General features: G+C 41.3%; 1 protein-coding gene across 1 annotated transcript in view; it reads right to left on the bottom strand.

Moving 5' to 3' along the window:
• Positions 1–12,092, bottom strand: part of SLC7A11 (solute carrier family 7 member 11) — an 84,451-nt gene extending 72,359 nt beyond the window's left edge. Inside the window, exons 1-3 of the mRNA XM_004606271.2 lie at positions 11,404–12,092; positions 7,535–7,661; positions 1,770–1,885 (exon numbers count right to left, since the gene is read on the bottom strand). Coding sequence (XP_004606328.2) covers positions 1,770–1,885; positions 7,535–7,661; positions 11,404–11,638 — 478 coding nt within the window. The 5' untranslated portion in view covers positions 11,639–12,092. The remainder of the gene's footprint in view (positions 1–1,769; positions 1,886–7,534; positions 7,662–11,403) is intronic.
• Between the last annotated feature and the right edge of the window lie 6,634 nt (positions 12,093–18,726).

The following is an 18,726-nucleotide window of genomic DNA, read 5'->3' as shown; positions in this document are numbered from 1 at the left end:
CCCCACATGGTCCAGCCCACCATAAGTGATTCCTGCGTGCAGACCCAGGAATAAGCACTGAGCACTGCCAGGTATGGTCCAAAGACAACCTGAAAAACGACATTGATGGAGCTTCTTTCATTAGAGATATTTAATTTCACCCTCCAAAATTAAACACATTCTTAGACAGGAGTTCTTAAAATTCTATTTTCGTTTAGGCACTGTGATTTACAATGTGGTAGGTTTTCATGCATGAAACATTTCAGCATTTTGGGAAGCCATACATGGCTGTGCTTAGCCTTGGCTCTGTACTCAGTGCTCATGGACCACATGCAGTGTCAAGGATCAAGCCAAGGGTTGGCTACATGCAAAAGAGGTGCCTCTAATCTGTACTATCTCTTCAGCCCATAACATTTTTCTTTTTTTGTTGTTTTTATTTATTTATTTTTAATTTTTATTTTATTGAATCACTGTGAAAAAAGTTACAAAGCTTTCAGGTTTAAATCTCAGTCATATAATGATCAAACCCCCATCCCTTCACCAGTGCACCTGTTCCCCCACCAAGAACCCCGATATACCCCCCACACCCACCCCTCCACCTGAGTGGCTAATGATTTTCACTTTATTCTCTCTATACTTTGAATACATTCAATATTTTAACAGAGAAATCACTATTATTATTTGGAGTTTTCCCCCAACAATCAAACCTGCTGAAAAGGCATCATTTGATAATTTGTTTTCCATTGCTGAGAATGAAGATTATATGAGCTCGCGTGGCCACAACAGAGGCCGCGTGGTTTTGGATTTCTGATATTTTAGCTCAGTTCACAGTCTCGATGCATTTCTATAAGAAGCCACTGGGTGCCAAACTGGGTTAGTAGACCTCCCAGATCATACTCTTTAAGGAGCAGAGGGGCCGCTTCCTGCGAGGCTGCTCCAGATCTCGTCTGGGTGGAGAGCATGCCAGTAACACCCCCACCCCATGATGTCTTGTGCACCACGTCACTGCAAAGAGTGTTTTCCACTTCAGAGAGAATCTTAGCCTTCTTGTTGAAATTTTTATCTGTAAAGTTTTTGGGGAAAGCTCCAATTTGAATCTGTATATTAAATGTATAATTTTGGGCCCAGATGAGACCCGGAGCACTGGCGCACGACACGGTCCCTCTGCTCCTTAAAGGCTATGATCTGGGAGGTCTACTAACCCATTTTGGCACCCAGCGGCTTCTTACAGAAATGCATCTAGACTGTGAACTGAGCCACAACCCCATGCCGCGCAGGAGGGGCAAGGATTTTTTCTCGCAACCCTTTCTTTCTGCGGGGGAGATGGCAGCGACACCCACGTGGCCACCACCATCTTCTAGAACTCTTTTTTTTAAAAGTTTGTGTTTTTTTCTCTTTGGGTCACACCCAAGGATACACAGGAGTTACTCCCAGCTTTGCACTCAGGAATTACTCCTGGCAGTGCTCGGGGGGCCATATGGGATACCAGAAATTGAACCCAGGTCGGTCCCGTGCCAAGCAAACACCCTACCCGCTGTACTATTGCTCCAGCCCCAGAGCCAATATCTTTTTTAAAGATGAAACATATAATCTCTTGACCCGATTCAATACTGACAACATAGCATACTATCAGAGATTATTCCAAATCCTCATTGTTTTCTTGGTTTTTCTAACATACTTGGCAAAGAACTATAAGCTAAAAGGACAGTTTGGGAACTGTCTGAAGAAACTGTCTCCAAACTGTGTGTGTCTTTCCCCCTCTTTTCCACCTTTGCACGCAGGATACTCACTGATGCCGACAGCTGTAATGAGTTTGATGGCAAGTTCAGGAATTTCACAATGGACAAAAAATGGTTCCAGAATGTAGCGCCCAAAAGCCAGGGATATCACAGCAGTGGCTGCAGGGCTGGGGGCAGAGAAGAAGCGTATTTAGGTTAACTAGGAGAAAAATCCATAGCATCCTCACTAAATGTTTTCTGCCTTCAGTGACCTACCACAATACTTAGCCTCAGGAACATGAGAAGTAGAATGTGTCAGCAAACTTTCATAGATATTCCAAATAATGCCCAGAACCTTTGGTGGCCAGCTTTGAACCCTCTGCCTGTCCCAGGGAGCAGGGACTGGGTACCACCTGCTCTGTCCCTGATCTCCCACATTTGAGCTTTTTCTCTAAAAGTCTAGTTGGTTAGAGCTGGGCCTCCAGGGAAGCACCTTCTTTCTCAGTCAGCAATGAGACTCACACATAGCATGAAAGGACCCATTTAACAGACCAATGAATCAAGGCATAGTCAGAAACCATGAATATAAAACTTAAAAAAAATTATTATTAAGCATCCTTTGCAAATAGAAGCTAGTATATTTGGTATTTTATTCTTAATTCTCCTACACAAAACTTGGAAGAGTCGAGTGATTTTTGTCACATGAAAATATTTAGATACAATGTATAAGTTATAAAGTTAAAGTTTATATAATTGTATAATTTTATACAACTGAAAAAAATACAAGGAGATGAATTGAGTTTGGGGATAGTGTAAAACAGATAAACTAGTCTATAATTTTTCACATATCTCTATTAGGAGATTGTACATCATGTAAGTTTAAGGATATACATATAAATGCACATCTCCTAGTAAACTGTGGAATCATAATTTCTGCTGGCAATCTTCCCCTCAGCTACTCTTTTTCTTCGTGGAGTCCATGTTCCATCCCTAGATGGTCTTTACGTTCCACCCTCTTTATGTTCCAACCTTGACCTGCTAAAACTAAGCAGGCTCATCGTTTTCCTGCTTTTCTTTTCCTGGAGAACTTTGCTTCCTCCCCCAAACGAGAACATTCCTCCTGGCCTCCATCCTATATAAATGTTTTGATGTGCAAATTAAAATCTAATCATCTCATTTTGATGCTTTCAAAACATGCACACACGTGCCCAGATCTTTCCATGCAAGGCTCCATCTGGTCTAAGTGTTCCCTATCTCCTCCATTCGTCTCTTCCCGATAAAAAGATCTGAATCATCTTTTCTTGGAACTTCGTCAAATCAGGGACAAGTTGTTTTTAATTCCTTCATCTTCCTTTGTCCAAGGAAGCTTCTCCCAGTTGCTGTATGAGTACCTCTCTTGCCACTGACATTCTCTCTGAATCCCAGTCCTCACTGTTTTTACTGCCTAAACAGCAACTTGATGTTCACTGGTGAGATTTCTTGATTGATAACTATTCCCCTTGCTTGCCTCTGAGCTTTCTGTGTTCAAGACAATGTCCATCTTCATCATGGTTTTATCCCTAGTGTTTAGTAAAGTGTGTATCATAGAATAGCAACCCAATAAATACCGCAGCTGGAGTGAAAGTGTAAATTCAACCTAATGACCTCTGCAATGTACTAGAGGGGTGATATTTCTTTCCCTAAAATCTGTGTGTTACAGATAACTTCTGGCAAGAGTGACGTAGTCTGAAGGGCAGTTTTAAAGGTAAGGGTTTGAGCAGTGGGGGACACTGATAATGGAAGAGAAGAGCTAAGTGTCTGGGTATCTTGTCACCCCTAAAAAAATTCATTACTCTATCTGAAAGACCACTAGAGCAATATGAGTGAGTACAAACAAATACATGAAATCACTATAAAAGCTTTGAGGATATCTCTCTAGATGATTTCCTCGGTCAATACATGCACACCAAAACACCATATCTTATCTCTCTTACAATTAAAGTAACACTTAAGGTCAACTATACGGAACTGGAAATTATGACTCATTTTGAGATCTCTTTAACTTGCCATTCACCATTCAGTAGCAACTGATGAAATAAATGAATCAATGAAGGAGTGTCACATATGCACTACTACAAATAGAAAGGTCACCTCATCTTAAAGCCACACATCAACACTAGCCACACGTACGGTACATAATTATGGGGGTGGCAGTGGGGTTCAAATCTACTTTAATCTAAAACCCCATATCCCACTGTCCAAGGCAAACTACACATACTCAGAGTACTCCTTTGAAAGCTGAACATAAGTATTTACACTCGTATAAGCATAAATAAATATTCAGCCACTACTTCTAAATGAATATTCATGATCATTAGGCACTGAAAGAAGTAGTGTGGAGTTATGAAACGTGCGTGCCCTGATATTCGTTTCCTTTTAACTCTTCTTTGTGAAGAGCACACCTTGCAGTGCTCGGGGCTTCTCCTCTCTCTGTGCTCAGGGATTGCTTCTAGCTAGCGAACTTAGGGAACTATATGCAGTGCCAGAAATCAAACTGGAATTGGCTGTATGCAAGGCAAGCACTTTTAAAATTTTTTTTATTTTATAAAGTAGTTCACAATATTTGATTACATTTAATATTCAAACACCAATCCCACCACTATTACACTTTCCCACCACCATATTTCGGGTGTTTGCATCCAGAACCCCAACCCCTGCCCCAAAGCAGAACCGAAATAATATAGTTTGTATTGTTTGTTATGAAAAACCACTGAAAATGCTACAAAAAAAGTATCCTGAGACGAAAGAGTGTGAAGATTGTTGTATTTCACCCAGGGACCATTAAACCTTTCTGTAAGAGATCACTAACATGTTGTTGAAGGTTGAGACTTGTGTGCTTTTTATATATGTATATGTAGAAAAAAAAAAGAAATGTATATTTTCCCCCTAAGATTGGTAAGGCAAGCACTTTAACCCTTGTACTATGTCTCCAAATCCTAAATCCTGATCTTATATGCTTGAAATGCTTGTGGCTTAGGAAAAGAAAACAGAGACAGCCAAAACAGTGAGAATACAAGATATCATGGCCAATGCCAGATGAAAAGAGGGATTGCATTGTTCAGAAGAATTAAGAGATCAAAGAAATGTCAGAAACTAGGGTGAATGAAAGATTAACTGTGGGAAAGTGATGCTTCAAGTTGGTTTTTGAAAAGAAAGCTTCCAACTGTCAGAAGAGATTGGACAGGCAGAGCCCAGGAAAATCCCAGATTTCAGAAAAGGAACAAAATTCTTATTTATCATTATTTCATTATGGAATGGAATAATGATGATGAAATAATGATAAATAAGAATTTTGTATTCAATATGCCAAAGACAGTAACAACAAGTCTCACAATGGAGACGTTACTGGTGCCTGCTCGAGCAGATCTATGAACAATGGGAGGAGTGCAACAGTGCTACATTATTTCATTATAACAAGTTGTAAAGAGCAAACATTGTTAAAAAAATAGATTTAACAAAGAAGTAAATACCACCCTCAAATTTCTTGCAAAAGTCTCCTAGAACTATAAGAATAATGATTAGTGTTAAGTCAATATTTAGCACTTCTGCATTTGCCACTTAGCTGCAGGTGATAGGGTGTAGCTCAGAGGTGCTCTGAGCTGAATGTGTCTGCTCAGCTATGGTGAAAGTGAATTTTTCTTGTGATCTCAATCAAACTCTAACCAGAAAATACAAGTCACCCTTATTGGCACAGGCAGCCTTAAGGAACTAAGCTACTCGAAGCTTCCCGTGTGACGTCATCACCAGTCGTCCAGAGAGTAAAAGATATTTGCTATTCAGAATGACTTAGCACTATTTTATTGACTTTAGACCAAGAAAATCAGAAAGAGGAACATAGTCCCACAACAGTCAGATTAACAAAGATGTTCACAACCATAATCCACTGATTTATTTAAGGAGAAGAAGTGAGTCATTTGTATCCAGTCAAGTTTCTTCTTCTGCAAAGCACAGAACTTGGTGAAACACTCTGCCTTGAGGCACTGAAATTTTTAAGTCAATATGAGAAGTCAAGAGATTTCAGTGGTATCATCTATAGAAGAGGAATTCCAACTCATTTCATTTTGTCTTGTCTACCAAAAGGTCTTATATACTGTAGGATAACATGGGTTTGTCCTTTCTGCCTTGCTACAAGGAAGCTTAGGTTTATTGGGTTACTCCCATCACAGTTCTCCCATTCCTTTGTGTTAATTTGTAACTTCTTTCTTTGTGCTCTGTTAACTTCTAACTATTGTTTTTCTCTTCTCCTTCAGTCCTTTGCATAGTATATTCAGAGCAATGTCTTTTTTGTATGGACACAAGAAGACAGTAAATGCTATGCTTTTGTATTGGGAGATAATTGACTCTGAATGACAGTTATCTCCTGGGCATCTGTTCTCTCAACTTAATCCTCAGCTGCCCTTACTTCCTGGCACCCCAAAAGCAGGGTCCCAACAAGGGACTGAATGGACCCAGGGAAAGCGGTGAGCTATGTGCTACCCTGGCATCGAAATGGACCTGGCCAAAGTGCCATAATGCTTAACTATAAGTAAGAGCATGATCATGGACAAATTCTGTCATCATCCAAAAAGTAATAACTAGATTCGAACCCTGTTAGGGTTAGGAATGATTAATCTGGCCTGAGCACTGTAGTCTGAGTCTGTTGCAAGATGTTCTCAGGAGAGCTGCCCTATGAACCTCAATGCATCTCTTATTGTGTCCATGCAAAAATAAGTAATATTAAGATGTTAATTAAGTTATTGGACTAAGGAGAAGAGGAACACCCCTAGGTGGTGTTTCTTGAGCCTGACGGGCAGTCAGGAAGGACTTTCTTGTGTTTATTTTGCTACCAGACTGAGTTTAGTGTTGGCCCAGAGTGCTAGGGTGGGGAGAGGAGGTGTTGAGAGACTAGAGAGTTGGAGGAATTGGGAGAGAGACCAGGGAGCAAGATGGAGCATGGAAAGATGAGCGGGAGAGACAGGAGGGGATGGGAATGAGGGGCAGCATGAGACTAGCATGGGGGCTCAGAGAGACTGGAACAGGCGCGTGGGGAGAATGGAATAACCAACCGCAACTGATCAACCAACCGGCTTGGCCCTCGTTTCCTCCTCCGTCTGCCCTATGGCCTGGGCCACCCCTGCCTGGCGAGCGGCCCGAGACCACCGAAGCTGGTCGGTGAGGGGGGAGAGCCATCAGGGTCTCCCCTGGCCTGCTAGGAGATTATACAATCTACCAAAGTTGGTCTTGAATATTCCTACTCTTTCAAGCCACTATCTTTCCTGAATTTGTCCTAGAAAATAACTGAGGAAGAATAAGGAAAGATATATACTTGAAAAATTGGACAAGGGAGAAATATTGCTGGAAAAATCAGAATGAAGGAAATTCACAGAGGAGTTGGAGATATAGAATAGAGATTAAGGCGCTTGCCTTGCTTGCAGTCGACCCTGTTCTAGCTTCTGCAACACGTGGTCCCCAGAGTATTACCTACCAGGTGCAGTCCTGGAGTCCCCCCAAGCATCACCAGGGTTGGCCTGGGTACCAGGTAATCCCTAGCACCAGAGGCCCTAAGATGCATGGCATCCTCAAGCCCCCAGGGACAGGGCCTCCTCAGCACCACTTAACAGCTCACTCCCGCAATAAAACAATGGATGTTCGTGAAGCAAAGGTATTTCATCATGGGTTTCATGTCCTGATTTAGACTTGTTCACTACAAAGCTGTGTAACACATATTTCTAGTAAGTGAAAAATAATTACGTTGAGCCAGAGAGGGGTACAAGGAATGGGTCTATTTTTTCATCCTATTATTCGATTTATGCTCTTACCGTATTATGAGGAGCTCCACCCAGACGCGCACAAAAGCTGGTAATGGGCCAAAGGCTTCCAGAATATACGTGTAATGACCACCAGATTTTTTAATGCTGGTTCCCAATTCGGCATAAGACAAGGCCCCTGTGAAATGTTTGCAATGCAAGGAGACAGTGAGAATATAACAATATAACAAACTCATCCAGCAGTAGAATTGACAGAAAGATGTTTGTGTTGCATGGAGGGAATGACATCAAATGTGGGGACAATACCCTTATTTCAAGATGACTAATGGTCATATAGTTGACCAGTATCACCAAAACCATCCTGTAACTCCCTCTATTTAATAGTTAATTTTATGCAATCAACATAAGTTAAACTGAAAGAGTAAAGACAAACGTTTAAAATAATATATTATTGATGAGTTTGAATCTCAAACACAGACCAAGGAAAATAGAGCAGACATCAATAAAGCCAGATATCTCTATTAACCCATTTTTAGAACATAGCTTCACACCAAGATGAGGAATTAAACCTATCTGTTCTCATCTTATTATATTACGAATACCTCTAAGAAATGATGGTTTGGGGATACACCAAAAACAGTAATACATATCTATTTCCCCCGAAAAGTATGAATGCTAGACTTTACACTGTCACTGTAGCACTGTCATCCTGTTGTTCATCAATTTGCTCAAGCGGGCACCAGTAATGTCTCCACTGTGAGACTTGTTGTTACTGTTTTTGGCATATAGAATACACCATGGGTAGCTTGCCATGCTCTCCCGCTCGGGCGGGATACTCTCTGTAGCTTGCCAGGCTCTCCGAGAGGAATGGAGGAATCAAACCCGGGTCAGCCGAGGGCAAAGCAAATGCCCTACCTGCTGTGCTATCACTCCAGACTTTGCAAAATTCATTTAATTTTCAGGATGTTCTGCTGTCAACAAAATAACTATGACTCGAGTATTATTTCTTAGAAAAGCTTTTCTTTAATGTTTCTGAAGGGAAGTGCTTTGTGTGGTTGAAAGAAACACACAGAAAGATGCTATTACATTTATGTGTATTAGCAAACTCGATTATAAAATAAAACTTTTGTAATTTAGTAAGTTGGGTCACATAAACTTAAACAAGGTCTATAACTTCCCCAAACCTCCTCTGTAAAATGGAAAACTCATTTCTCATCTAATAAAGTTATATGTAGAAACGTGATCATAGATTCCAGGTTAGAGCTGGGTTCTGTTCATTAAATATGTTTATGCTAGTAATATGAGCAATTACATACTGAGAATGAAAAATATATTGTGAGAAGTTCTAACGTAGGCTAAGTGCTCAAATGTAGCGCATGATTTTCCCCGGAGCTACTTCACTTGCGAAATGATCACTCATCAGTAAAGCTCTGGGTAGAACTGTCCAGCATGAATATAATCCAGAAATTCAGTGAAATCTTGGTTTTGTTTATCTACCCCATCATCAGAATCACCTGAGAAGATTATTACATTTTAAAACAATCAAATTAAAAACAGGCACTCAGGCCAATCCCAGACACCCTCACACTTACCAAGAGAGTCTTGATGCTAATACAGGATCCGAGAAAACTTGGAACTTTAACATAAACCTGAATGATTCTCAAATAACGCCCGCAGATGTAACATTTGGAAACCACTGAGAGTTTGCCTACTTATGACTAATTGTAACTAATTGTAATCACTCTCTAATGGAGACCCGCCATGTTATAGGGTTACACAGAAGAGCATCCAATATAAAATGTTATTGAAAAGTACTGCAGAATTTATTGCCAACAAATCAATACTTAGACCTGTGTCTGCTTTGTTTAAACTCCAGAATGGTTGCCCCAGGTTTAAATTGAGTTCTGGAGGAATGAGGTTCATTTAAAGGTCTCCAGCTATATACCTATTTTACTCCAGTGAAAAAAGTTCAAAGCATAATGTAAAAAAAAAAAAAATCAATGTATTGACCCAGACTATAAAAAAAAAAATGTAAACCAAATATACAGATTCTTTACTCTTTACTTCAGGGTTGAGTTTTAAGAGAAGGGAATCGTTCTGCCTTTTTCATTTTGCTTTACTTCCTAATGCAAAGAATGCAGAGCACTCTTTCAAAAACCTCAAGGTAGTCCAGTGGTTAGGGTGCATGGCAGGCCTGGGCTCAATTCCTGGCACCACATGACACCCCAAGCATCTTGGGGTATAACCATGAAGGGCCCCTCGGACTGCCAGTATAACTCAGGTCGTCCCCAGTCCAGGAGGACATCCCCCTAAGTAGTATAGCATCATCTCTGAGCCACCAGATGGCCAGAAATCTTAGGTCTGGTCCCCGGGCTTCCTGATCATTCCTTGGGAGCACCCCAACCTCCCAAATCAAGAACACCAACTCAACTTAGCTACCCCTTTCACCTTTCCTGCGTTCTTTTCTTGATGATAGGGTTATGTAGAACTAAAGTTTCAGATAACACATTCACATCCCTTGTTCAATGCTCAGAGTGGTCCGTTTCATGATGTCACCATAACCTTGGACTTAGGTGGCCCTACAACTGCTGCACCCAGACCAGGATGGAGGGTCAGGAAACTAGTCCCCGCTTTTCCTACCAGACTCTCATTTTCTCTGAACAGACCGAGTGGTAAAGATTCAAAGCGGAGCCCGCACGGTCATTAAGACAAACAACTCATTTTCTCTTTCTCTCTAGATGGACGTGTCAGGACATAGAGGACATCACTAACTCTTTCGAAAACCCTAAAAGTAACTCTAAAGATCTTTCTTGAATAAGGATTATTAAGGCAGATTCTTTTTCTAATGCCTTCTTCCAAAGGATGGAAATTTAGACTCTCTAGAGGTATGCTCAGACCCAGACACTAAAACTCACAAAGTTAGAATGGGCCCAAATGCCACAGAGCAAGTGAGTTGCATTAAACAGGTCTGTCTTTTGGAATTAAAACCCACTATTTCCAGCAAAGATCAAATATATTAGAACCATTCATTCCAAGGCATCAATAAAATCCCCCCTTTCTTATAACAACTCACCAGTTCTAATCACCTGGACAAGTCAGGTAGGTTTCTAATAATTTGACTTTCCTGAAGGAATTTGCCTCCCTCCTTTCTATGAGGAATCAAATCACTAGACTTTCGGAAGCAAACAAAAATCCATAATCCCACTCCACTTCATCTGCCCATTTTGTGCAGTTTAGCTCAGGGAATGTGGGGACAGATTATCCATGTCCCTGGAGACCAGAGGAGCCGGAGGTGAAGGAAACAGCCCTGAGCCAACCGGGCCAGCTCACGCCCAGCCCGGTGTGAACAGCCTCTTGGTGCCAAAGTTTCTAGGCACCAGGGAGAGATGAAAGGGTGGAAACGTCTGAAATATGCTCAGCCCCTTCCAGTCTCAGGACCCTTTGGGGCATCTGCAGCCCTCTTCACGTCAAAGACTTTCAGAGGAGATGAGGGACCGGCCAGCAAGAGCAAAACCTCTGAAGAAGTCTGCCCCCAGCTGGGTCTGCCAGTCACCCACCAGTGAAACCTTCGCTGTCCCTTGATTGGAGCTGCAGCACTCAGTGGCCTGTGGTCTCCTGCAGCATGCCAGCTGCCAGGGCACCCCAGCTGAAGCAGGTGCCCGCGCCCACACCCAAGGGCTGGCCCGTGTGTTACAGTACCGGGTCATCTGAGTCAGCCAGAGAACAGCCTGCTGGAAAACATTCAGCACCCCCTGCTGTGGATCCTGGGTGTGCGGGGCGCCTGCACCCCAAACGCACACACAGAAGATCAGCCGGTAGGCTGAGGTATGCGCTCACTTCTTGGCTCTGCAGCAGCCAAGCAACCCCCCCCCCCCCCGCCCACCCAGCCAGCCGCCCACCCCGGCCCAGGCCACACTCACCAAACAGGGACAGCAGCCCGCAGAGCGTCCACACGGTGAGGGACAGGCCCACGCTGCCCGTGTTCTGCAGCACGCCCCGGGGGGAGATGAAGATGCCCGCGCCGATGATGGTCCCGATGATGATGGACACCCCCCGCAGCAGCGTGATCTTCTTCTTCAGGGCCACGGCGGGCGGCCCCCCATTCGCGCCGCCCGCCAGGAGGCTGCCCCGGGCCAGGCTGGGCTTCCTGACCATGCTCCCCACAAACCCCCACGCCCCCCCAAACTTCAACCCTGGGCTACTGCTCCTGAGACCGGCTGGTCTCTTGCTGGGACCTTCAGGTGATCCCTTGCAGGCAAGAGGAAAACTCAGACGGTAAAAGTTTGCTCCTTGCCTGCTCAGTGATCAGTGCTGAGAAACACCTGTGTGGTCATGGTGCTCCCGTCCTCCTCCTCCTCCTCCTCCTCCTCTCCTCCTCCTCTCCTCCTCCTCCTCTCTCTGTTGCCGCAGCTGAGTCTATGCTGTCATTAGAAACCAGGCAGCCTCCTCGTGGGCTTGTATTTAAGCTCCTGCCTGTCACACCAACTTACTCCAGATAAATGATGATGCAAATTCTCCAGGTTTGCATCAGCCGCAGAAAGCTCCAGCATTACTCAGCTCTTTTTTTTTCCCCTCTCTCGCTCTCTCTCTTTTTTATAACAGTAGCCGCATGTTGCTCAACTGCCCGAGCTTTTCAGAGAACAAAGCCCACACTTAAAAAGGATCTGAACCAATCCACAAGTAGGAAATTTGGAACAGACTTTCCCAGGGCTTGAAAGCAGCTCCTGGCCAGGGACAAAAGCTCTTGAGCGAAAAGAAAATGTAAAATGAAACAGGAAATGATCGCTGCCCTGTAAGTAGTTTCTCTTCTCTTTGATGCACGTCTGTGCCCGTGACACACTGTTTTGATCATAGAACTTCACCCGACGACGCTGCACTGTTCCTCTCTACAGTCAAATTTTTGATTAGGCTTCCTGTGTATTTTCAGGAGGGTCAGGGGTGTTTCCTAGCAACACAGTCAAATCTAATATTTACGAAGCTGGTGTAGATACGTGTAACGTAGATCAGGTAAGTGTGTGAGACTGACTCAGCATTAAATTATAAAAGTTACTTCTTCCTGTCCATGGCAAGCTGGCTTCCAAAAGCACAATCAGAATGTGACAGATAACAAAATCCAGTGACTCTGGAAATGAATCATTTTGTGATTCTCCACAGCACTAAGTTACCTCCTGACATAAAGTCAAAGTCTGAATTCTTCATTTGCATGTGATTCCATTCAATTGTCCCCAAAAGACAAATTTCAAACTAAAACAATAAATGCAATGACATTAAATAGTCTTAAAGCAAATGCTGAAAAAAAGGAATAGACAGTATGATTAGAGAAAATGATGCTATGTATGTTTTCCTAACATGCATGAACTATTGTTAAATTATGATTATAACTGTGATGGATTAGAAGAGCAAGCTAAGAATACAATGTTTACTTTGAAACAGAAAGAAGGATAAGGTTTCTTTCTTTCCTTCCTTTTTTCTGGTCACAAAAGTTTTTTTCTTTTTTTATTATTTTTTATCTTTTATTAGAGAATCACTGTGCTGTACAGTTACAAACTTATGAACTTTTGTGTTTGCATTTCACTCATACAGTGATCATTTACCCATCCCTCCACCAGTGCGATAACCTCGGTGTGCCACACTGGATGTGTTTTAGGGGTCCAGGAACTCACCTCTCTTCAAAGGTGTGTTATATCACATCTACCACCAAAGCATCGATACCCCCCCAATCATAACCCGTTAGATCCTCCCCCCTGAAGTTTCTTCACCCTCTGCTAACCTCTTTTCTGCAGCCAGGCCAAAACTTTATTTTGGCTTGCTTTCTACCATTCCTTTGTTTTAGCTTTCATTTTAATATAGCCATATATTCATCACTGTCACTGTCACCGTCATCCCGTTGATCATCAATTTGCTCGAGCGGGCACCAGTAACGACTCCATTCATCCTAGTCCTGAGATTTTAGCAGCCTCTCTTTACTCAATCTTTTCAGCAGTGCCTCATTGGAGGCTCTTTCAGGGTAAGGGAATGAGACCCATCATTGTTACTGTATTTGGCATATCGAATATGCCACAGAGAGCTTGCCAGGCTCTGCTGTGTGGGCAGGATGCTCTCAGTACCTTGCCAGGTTCTCTGAGAGGGAGAACTATGCTACAAACAAACAAACAAATAAATAAAATAAGCTGCCGGTACTCTTGGGTGTGGCAGTATCACTTAAGTATCATCTGATAAATGCAAAACCATTTTAAGCCTCACTTCCACTTTACCCCAATGTCCATATAGCAAATACCCAAAGCAAAGAAATCGTGCTGGAAACAGGTGGCTCAGGCTCTGTATAAAGAATGTGCATAATCACAATTCTAGAGCTACAAAAACAAAACCAACTCATTATGCTTCTGAACATGAACACACACACACACACACACACACAAAATAAACAAAAAACTTAAGTGTGAGTGTTAGGGATGGGAAAGTTTCCAGATGACATTAGAAAGAACTAGGAAGGTACGTAGAAAGGCCAGAACCATGTTCTGTTATGTTGGCTCATCAAATAAATGACAGCAGTCAAAAGTCTGCCACATCAACTCATTTCCCCTCACCTAAAACCCACAGAATCTGGATTCACGTTTACTGAATCAGCATTTCTATCAAGCCAAAATATTACCAAATGCTGTGTCTTTCACAAAATAAAAATGGGTAATTTTCCTTGCACTAGTTGAGAATCCAAAATGCAAAAAATCAAAGGGAGATTTTCCTTCTATCTCTTCTCTTCCTACATTCCTACTACACAGACAATTCTTAGGATCAATGCACCTGAGGGAGAGAAGAGCCTTTATTTCCCAAAAATGCAAACAGGTGAGTTCTGTACAACCATGAGGGACTGAGCAGAGCAATAGTGCAGCGAGCAGGGAGCCCGCCTTGCACAGCGTGGGTCTAGGTGTGATCCCGGCACCACATATGGTCCCTCGATCCGCACCAGGGATGATCCCTAAGCACAGAGCCAGGAGTAAGACCTGAGCACTGCCAGGTGAGATCCCCCAAAATCAAACAAATAAAAACGTAGAACATCAAGGCTCCAGGGACCAACTTTTCATCTCTAATTAGCACAGAGACCTGCCTCTACTTACCTGTGTCCTAATGAATGTAGAGAAAGATCCACCCAGACAAGAAGTTAGATACATTTTTAGGCGGTTTTTAAAAATGTGATTTCAATATTAAATGACAGTTTCCTTCTTTGCAGTATTTAAAAGCATATACTGTGAAAAGAAGCTGTTGAGGTTTGACTATAGGCCAAAAGGATTTTACTTTTACATCAAAGAAAGTGACCCCACTCTGCAGTTGTGCAAAGATGCAATTACCAAAGATAATTCCTCTGTCCAGAATGTTTTACTCTTTTTAGTTCTGTAGGTTGTAAAGAAAATGCACTTATCCTCCATGCCAACAATTCCTTCAGCCAACATTCTCAAACTTACATACTAAGAATTCAGATGGTCTTCAAATATGTGCATATTATAAAAATGAGTTCCTGGCAAATGCATTTATTATATAATTCCTCCGATGCTAGGCCTAATTTTAATCCTCTCCAGTTAAGAGATTATTCTGGTGCCACTTAGAAATATTGTTTTAGCACTCACTGTGTACTAGGACAAGCCCCATCTCATGGAGAACATCTCATGAAAAAGATGTGATACATAATAATTGCCTCTGGAAAGTGTTGGCCTCATAATCATAATGAATTTAAAATTAAAAATATAATTTAGAAGAAATTTCTAAAATGTGAATTTTACAAAATTATCTTGACTAAAAATACACATTATATTCTTAGACATGAAGATTAAAATCACAAAGATGTCAATTTATTGTATATTCAGAAATATGATCCATATGAAAATTTTAAGAATTAGTTTGATGCTTTACTTTTAAACTGGGAAAAGTGATTCTGCAGTTATACAGGAACTCTGTTTTTGAATTCTGAAATAAAAACATTTCAGGAATACTAGATTTTCAAAATATATTGCAATGCTTTACGGCTTAAAACTCTATGGCATTCATATATTAAAAACAGACTAATAGAACAGAAGACAAGTACCATAAAGTGACACATGCATGGTTTTCTGAAATGATAAAAGTGTCATTTCAACTAGGGGAAGACTATTCAATAATGATGTAGGAAATCTATAATCATTTAGAAAAACATGAAGTTGAGTCAATTTTACACACCACACAATAGGAATACAATCCTAAAAGATAAACATGAAAATGAAACCAAAAACCTCCAATAATGAAACATTACATACTTATTTTAGAACATGAAAGTGCAAAAGGCTTAGTGAACAGCTACAGCTCAGAAGCCATAAAAAAACGGTAACTTTCAAAAGACCTAAATTGGGGCTGGAGCAATAGCACATCGGGTAGGGCATTTGCCTTGCACACAGCCAACCTGGGTTCAATTCCCAGCATCCCATATGGTTCCCGAGCACCACCAGGAGTAATTCCTGAGTTCATGAGCCAGGAGTGATCCCTGTGCATCGCTGGGTGTGACCCAAAAAAATCAAATAAATAAATAAATAAATAAAAAGACCTAAGTTTTAAAATCCATGTGACAAGAAATGTATGAAGCCCCCAAATGAAATATGAATGAAGTATTTGTATCATAGTCAAATATCTAGTCTTGGCCTGGAGAGAAAACTCAGACATTAGGGCTCATTTCTTGTGTGCACAAAACACAAGTTCAATCCCTAGCACTACATGGTCCCTCATGTGGGAATCACCTGCCCTGGCTGAGAACCGTTCAGCTCAATGGACAAGCACTTCTGAGAGTTAATCCTTGGTCTTTGGAGCACTGCTGGGCAGCATCTCAAAAAGATCTTAATCTCTTAAACACAGCGATTCCGTATAATAGGAAAAAAGAAAACCAAAACAAAGACTATTAAAAAACACAGAAAATAAAATTTAAACAGCATGTGTATGTCTAATTATGTAGAGACAAGAATGAAGAAACTATAGAACATGTAAACTTACAGATGAGTATGACATAATATTAAGTAAAATCCAGTCCCTAAAGTCACTGAATCTGAAACTTTTTTATGAAGTTCAAAAACAAACAACACACACACACACACACACACACACACACACACACACACACACACGCTCTCACTTCTTACAAGACAAGAAAGTGATAAGCATTTTAAATTTTGGAATTATAAATTGTGAAGGTAAAGGACTCCAGAATCTATGAATACCGATTATCTTAGTCATAAGCAAAAAGGTAAATAAAGACATGGCCAATGAACTTATGATAATTTCATATCAAAATGAACCCAGGCATCAAAGGAACATAATTACTTATTCCTGAGACCCTAAACGAAATAATCAGAAGTGATTTTATCTTTTTTCACATAGCAGCAAACCTTAGTCAAGCTACTGTACACAGTGAAATAAACAAAGTTGACATTTCACCCCCAATGGGGTTGACAAATATTTAAGATGGATAATATCTGCATTGTTGATGAGTAAACTGGAAAAGAAGCTTAAATATTGATCCAAGAGTATAAATTTACACAATACATTTAGAGAACAACTCAGAAGTGTCTAGAAAAGTTAACATTATACTTGCTCCAGGAGTTATAGCTTTCACTCCCAGAAATCTGTCTTTAAAAAAATATCCAAACAAGTACTCCAAGGAGACAAGCCCCAGAACTTCATCCTGCAGTAATGTCTTTAACGGCAAAAGCGTGGGGACTTGCAAACTATTCATTAGCCAGAAATGGCTAAACGGGGATTCATTCCATGCAGCGTGCAATCACAGGTCACCTGTCTGAACTCAGGCACACAGGAAGTGCTCAGAAACATAAGTTCAGGTTGGGGTGCGGGGAGGCTATTTTCAGTAAGACCCCCTATGATACCATTTGTATAAAGTCTGAAGGTGCGCAATAGAATTCTGCATGTTGCTTGTGAATCCATTCCATAGAGTCAAGGGACAAAACCACTCCGGGCACTTGTGGAAGAGTGATTACCATGAGGAAGCAAGAGGCTCTTGTAGGGAGGAGGCCTTGCTGATGTCCTAAATGATTCTTTTTTGGAATAAAGTGTGAATGAGCTCAAAGAAACCTGGCAGCGGGGCACCTGTTGAGTCTGATCTCTGCACCCTGTTTGCTCTTCTCTTCTCTTTCTCCCCTACGTGGTTAAATTTGTTCATCCATCAAACTTAACTGAATCATGTAATCAAAGACTACGACGTCTCCACCTGTACCTGCTGTCCCCATGGGCTCCCTCACTTAAGGATTCCCAGGACGTGTCCCGAGGAGAAGTCTGGCATCCTTGGAATCAACAACACATCCAGTCTTGCCCTGCAAGATTTTACTCAGCTAAGCCCACGTGGTGACATAAAAGAGATTTTGGATATCAACTCATATCACAGAAATGTGTATCCATCTTCCAGAGAAAGCTTGACAATGTCCCCTCCAAACAGATGGTTGTGGTTACAGCCTACCAAAATCATTCACAAAGGAGAAGTTTCACAACACCTAGAGTAATTGGACTCTTTAACTTTTTTTTGTACTAGGATGTTTTGGAAATGTGTGCACTCCAGAGAAAATATTCAATGGCAAAAAGAGCAACTTATATCTATAAGTTTTGAATACAAATATGGTTCATTGGTGTATACAGCCCAAACACCATGATTCTTAGGGTATTTCCACCTCAAAAAAATAAAAAGCTATAAAAGGAATTGGGTGTTTTGACTTCAGTCAAAATAATGAGTCATCACAATAGAACTAGAGGCAAGTTTCCACTTGGATTCCCACTCCTTGTACTTTAAAGAAGCAGGAAATCTTATAATCTCTGAGAAAGGTACACTCTTCAGCGCTGCTGAGAACCCATCACAATTTGACTTATGTCAACATACACTAGAATAATTTGTTAGAGAGCACACACTTCACATTTTTACTGGAAAAAGGCATATTCAAAGAATTTCCCAAATGATAGTTACTGTAAAAAAGAAGCATCTCTGAAAGGAGAGCAGAGAAGCTCTGTCTCTCACGTAAACACATTCACACACTATGTCTAAGAAACTAACCAAGTAATAAACCATGAGTTCAAACCTGGTTAAATTCACTCAGGAAACTCTTCCCTTTGAAAAAAAATCTCTACAAAATGAGTAACTCACAAAAGCAGGTATCACAGTGAATCATAAATAAGTTGTAAAAAATCAATTCAAATGATTTCCCTAATACTGCATTTTATTTAGACCT

Source organism: Sorex araneus, chromosome 7 (assembly GCF_027595985.1).
Source record: "Sorex araneus isolate mSorAra2 chromosome 7, mSorAra2.pri, whole genome shotgun sequence".
Classification (NCBI taxonomy): Eukaryota; Metazoa; Chordata; class Mammalia; order Eulipotyphla; family Soricidae; genus Sorex; species Sorex araneus.
Note: the sequence above shows the minus strand (reverse complement) of the source record. Positions and strands in the feature narration are given on the sequence as shown.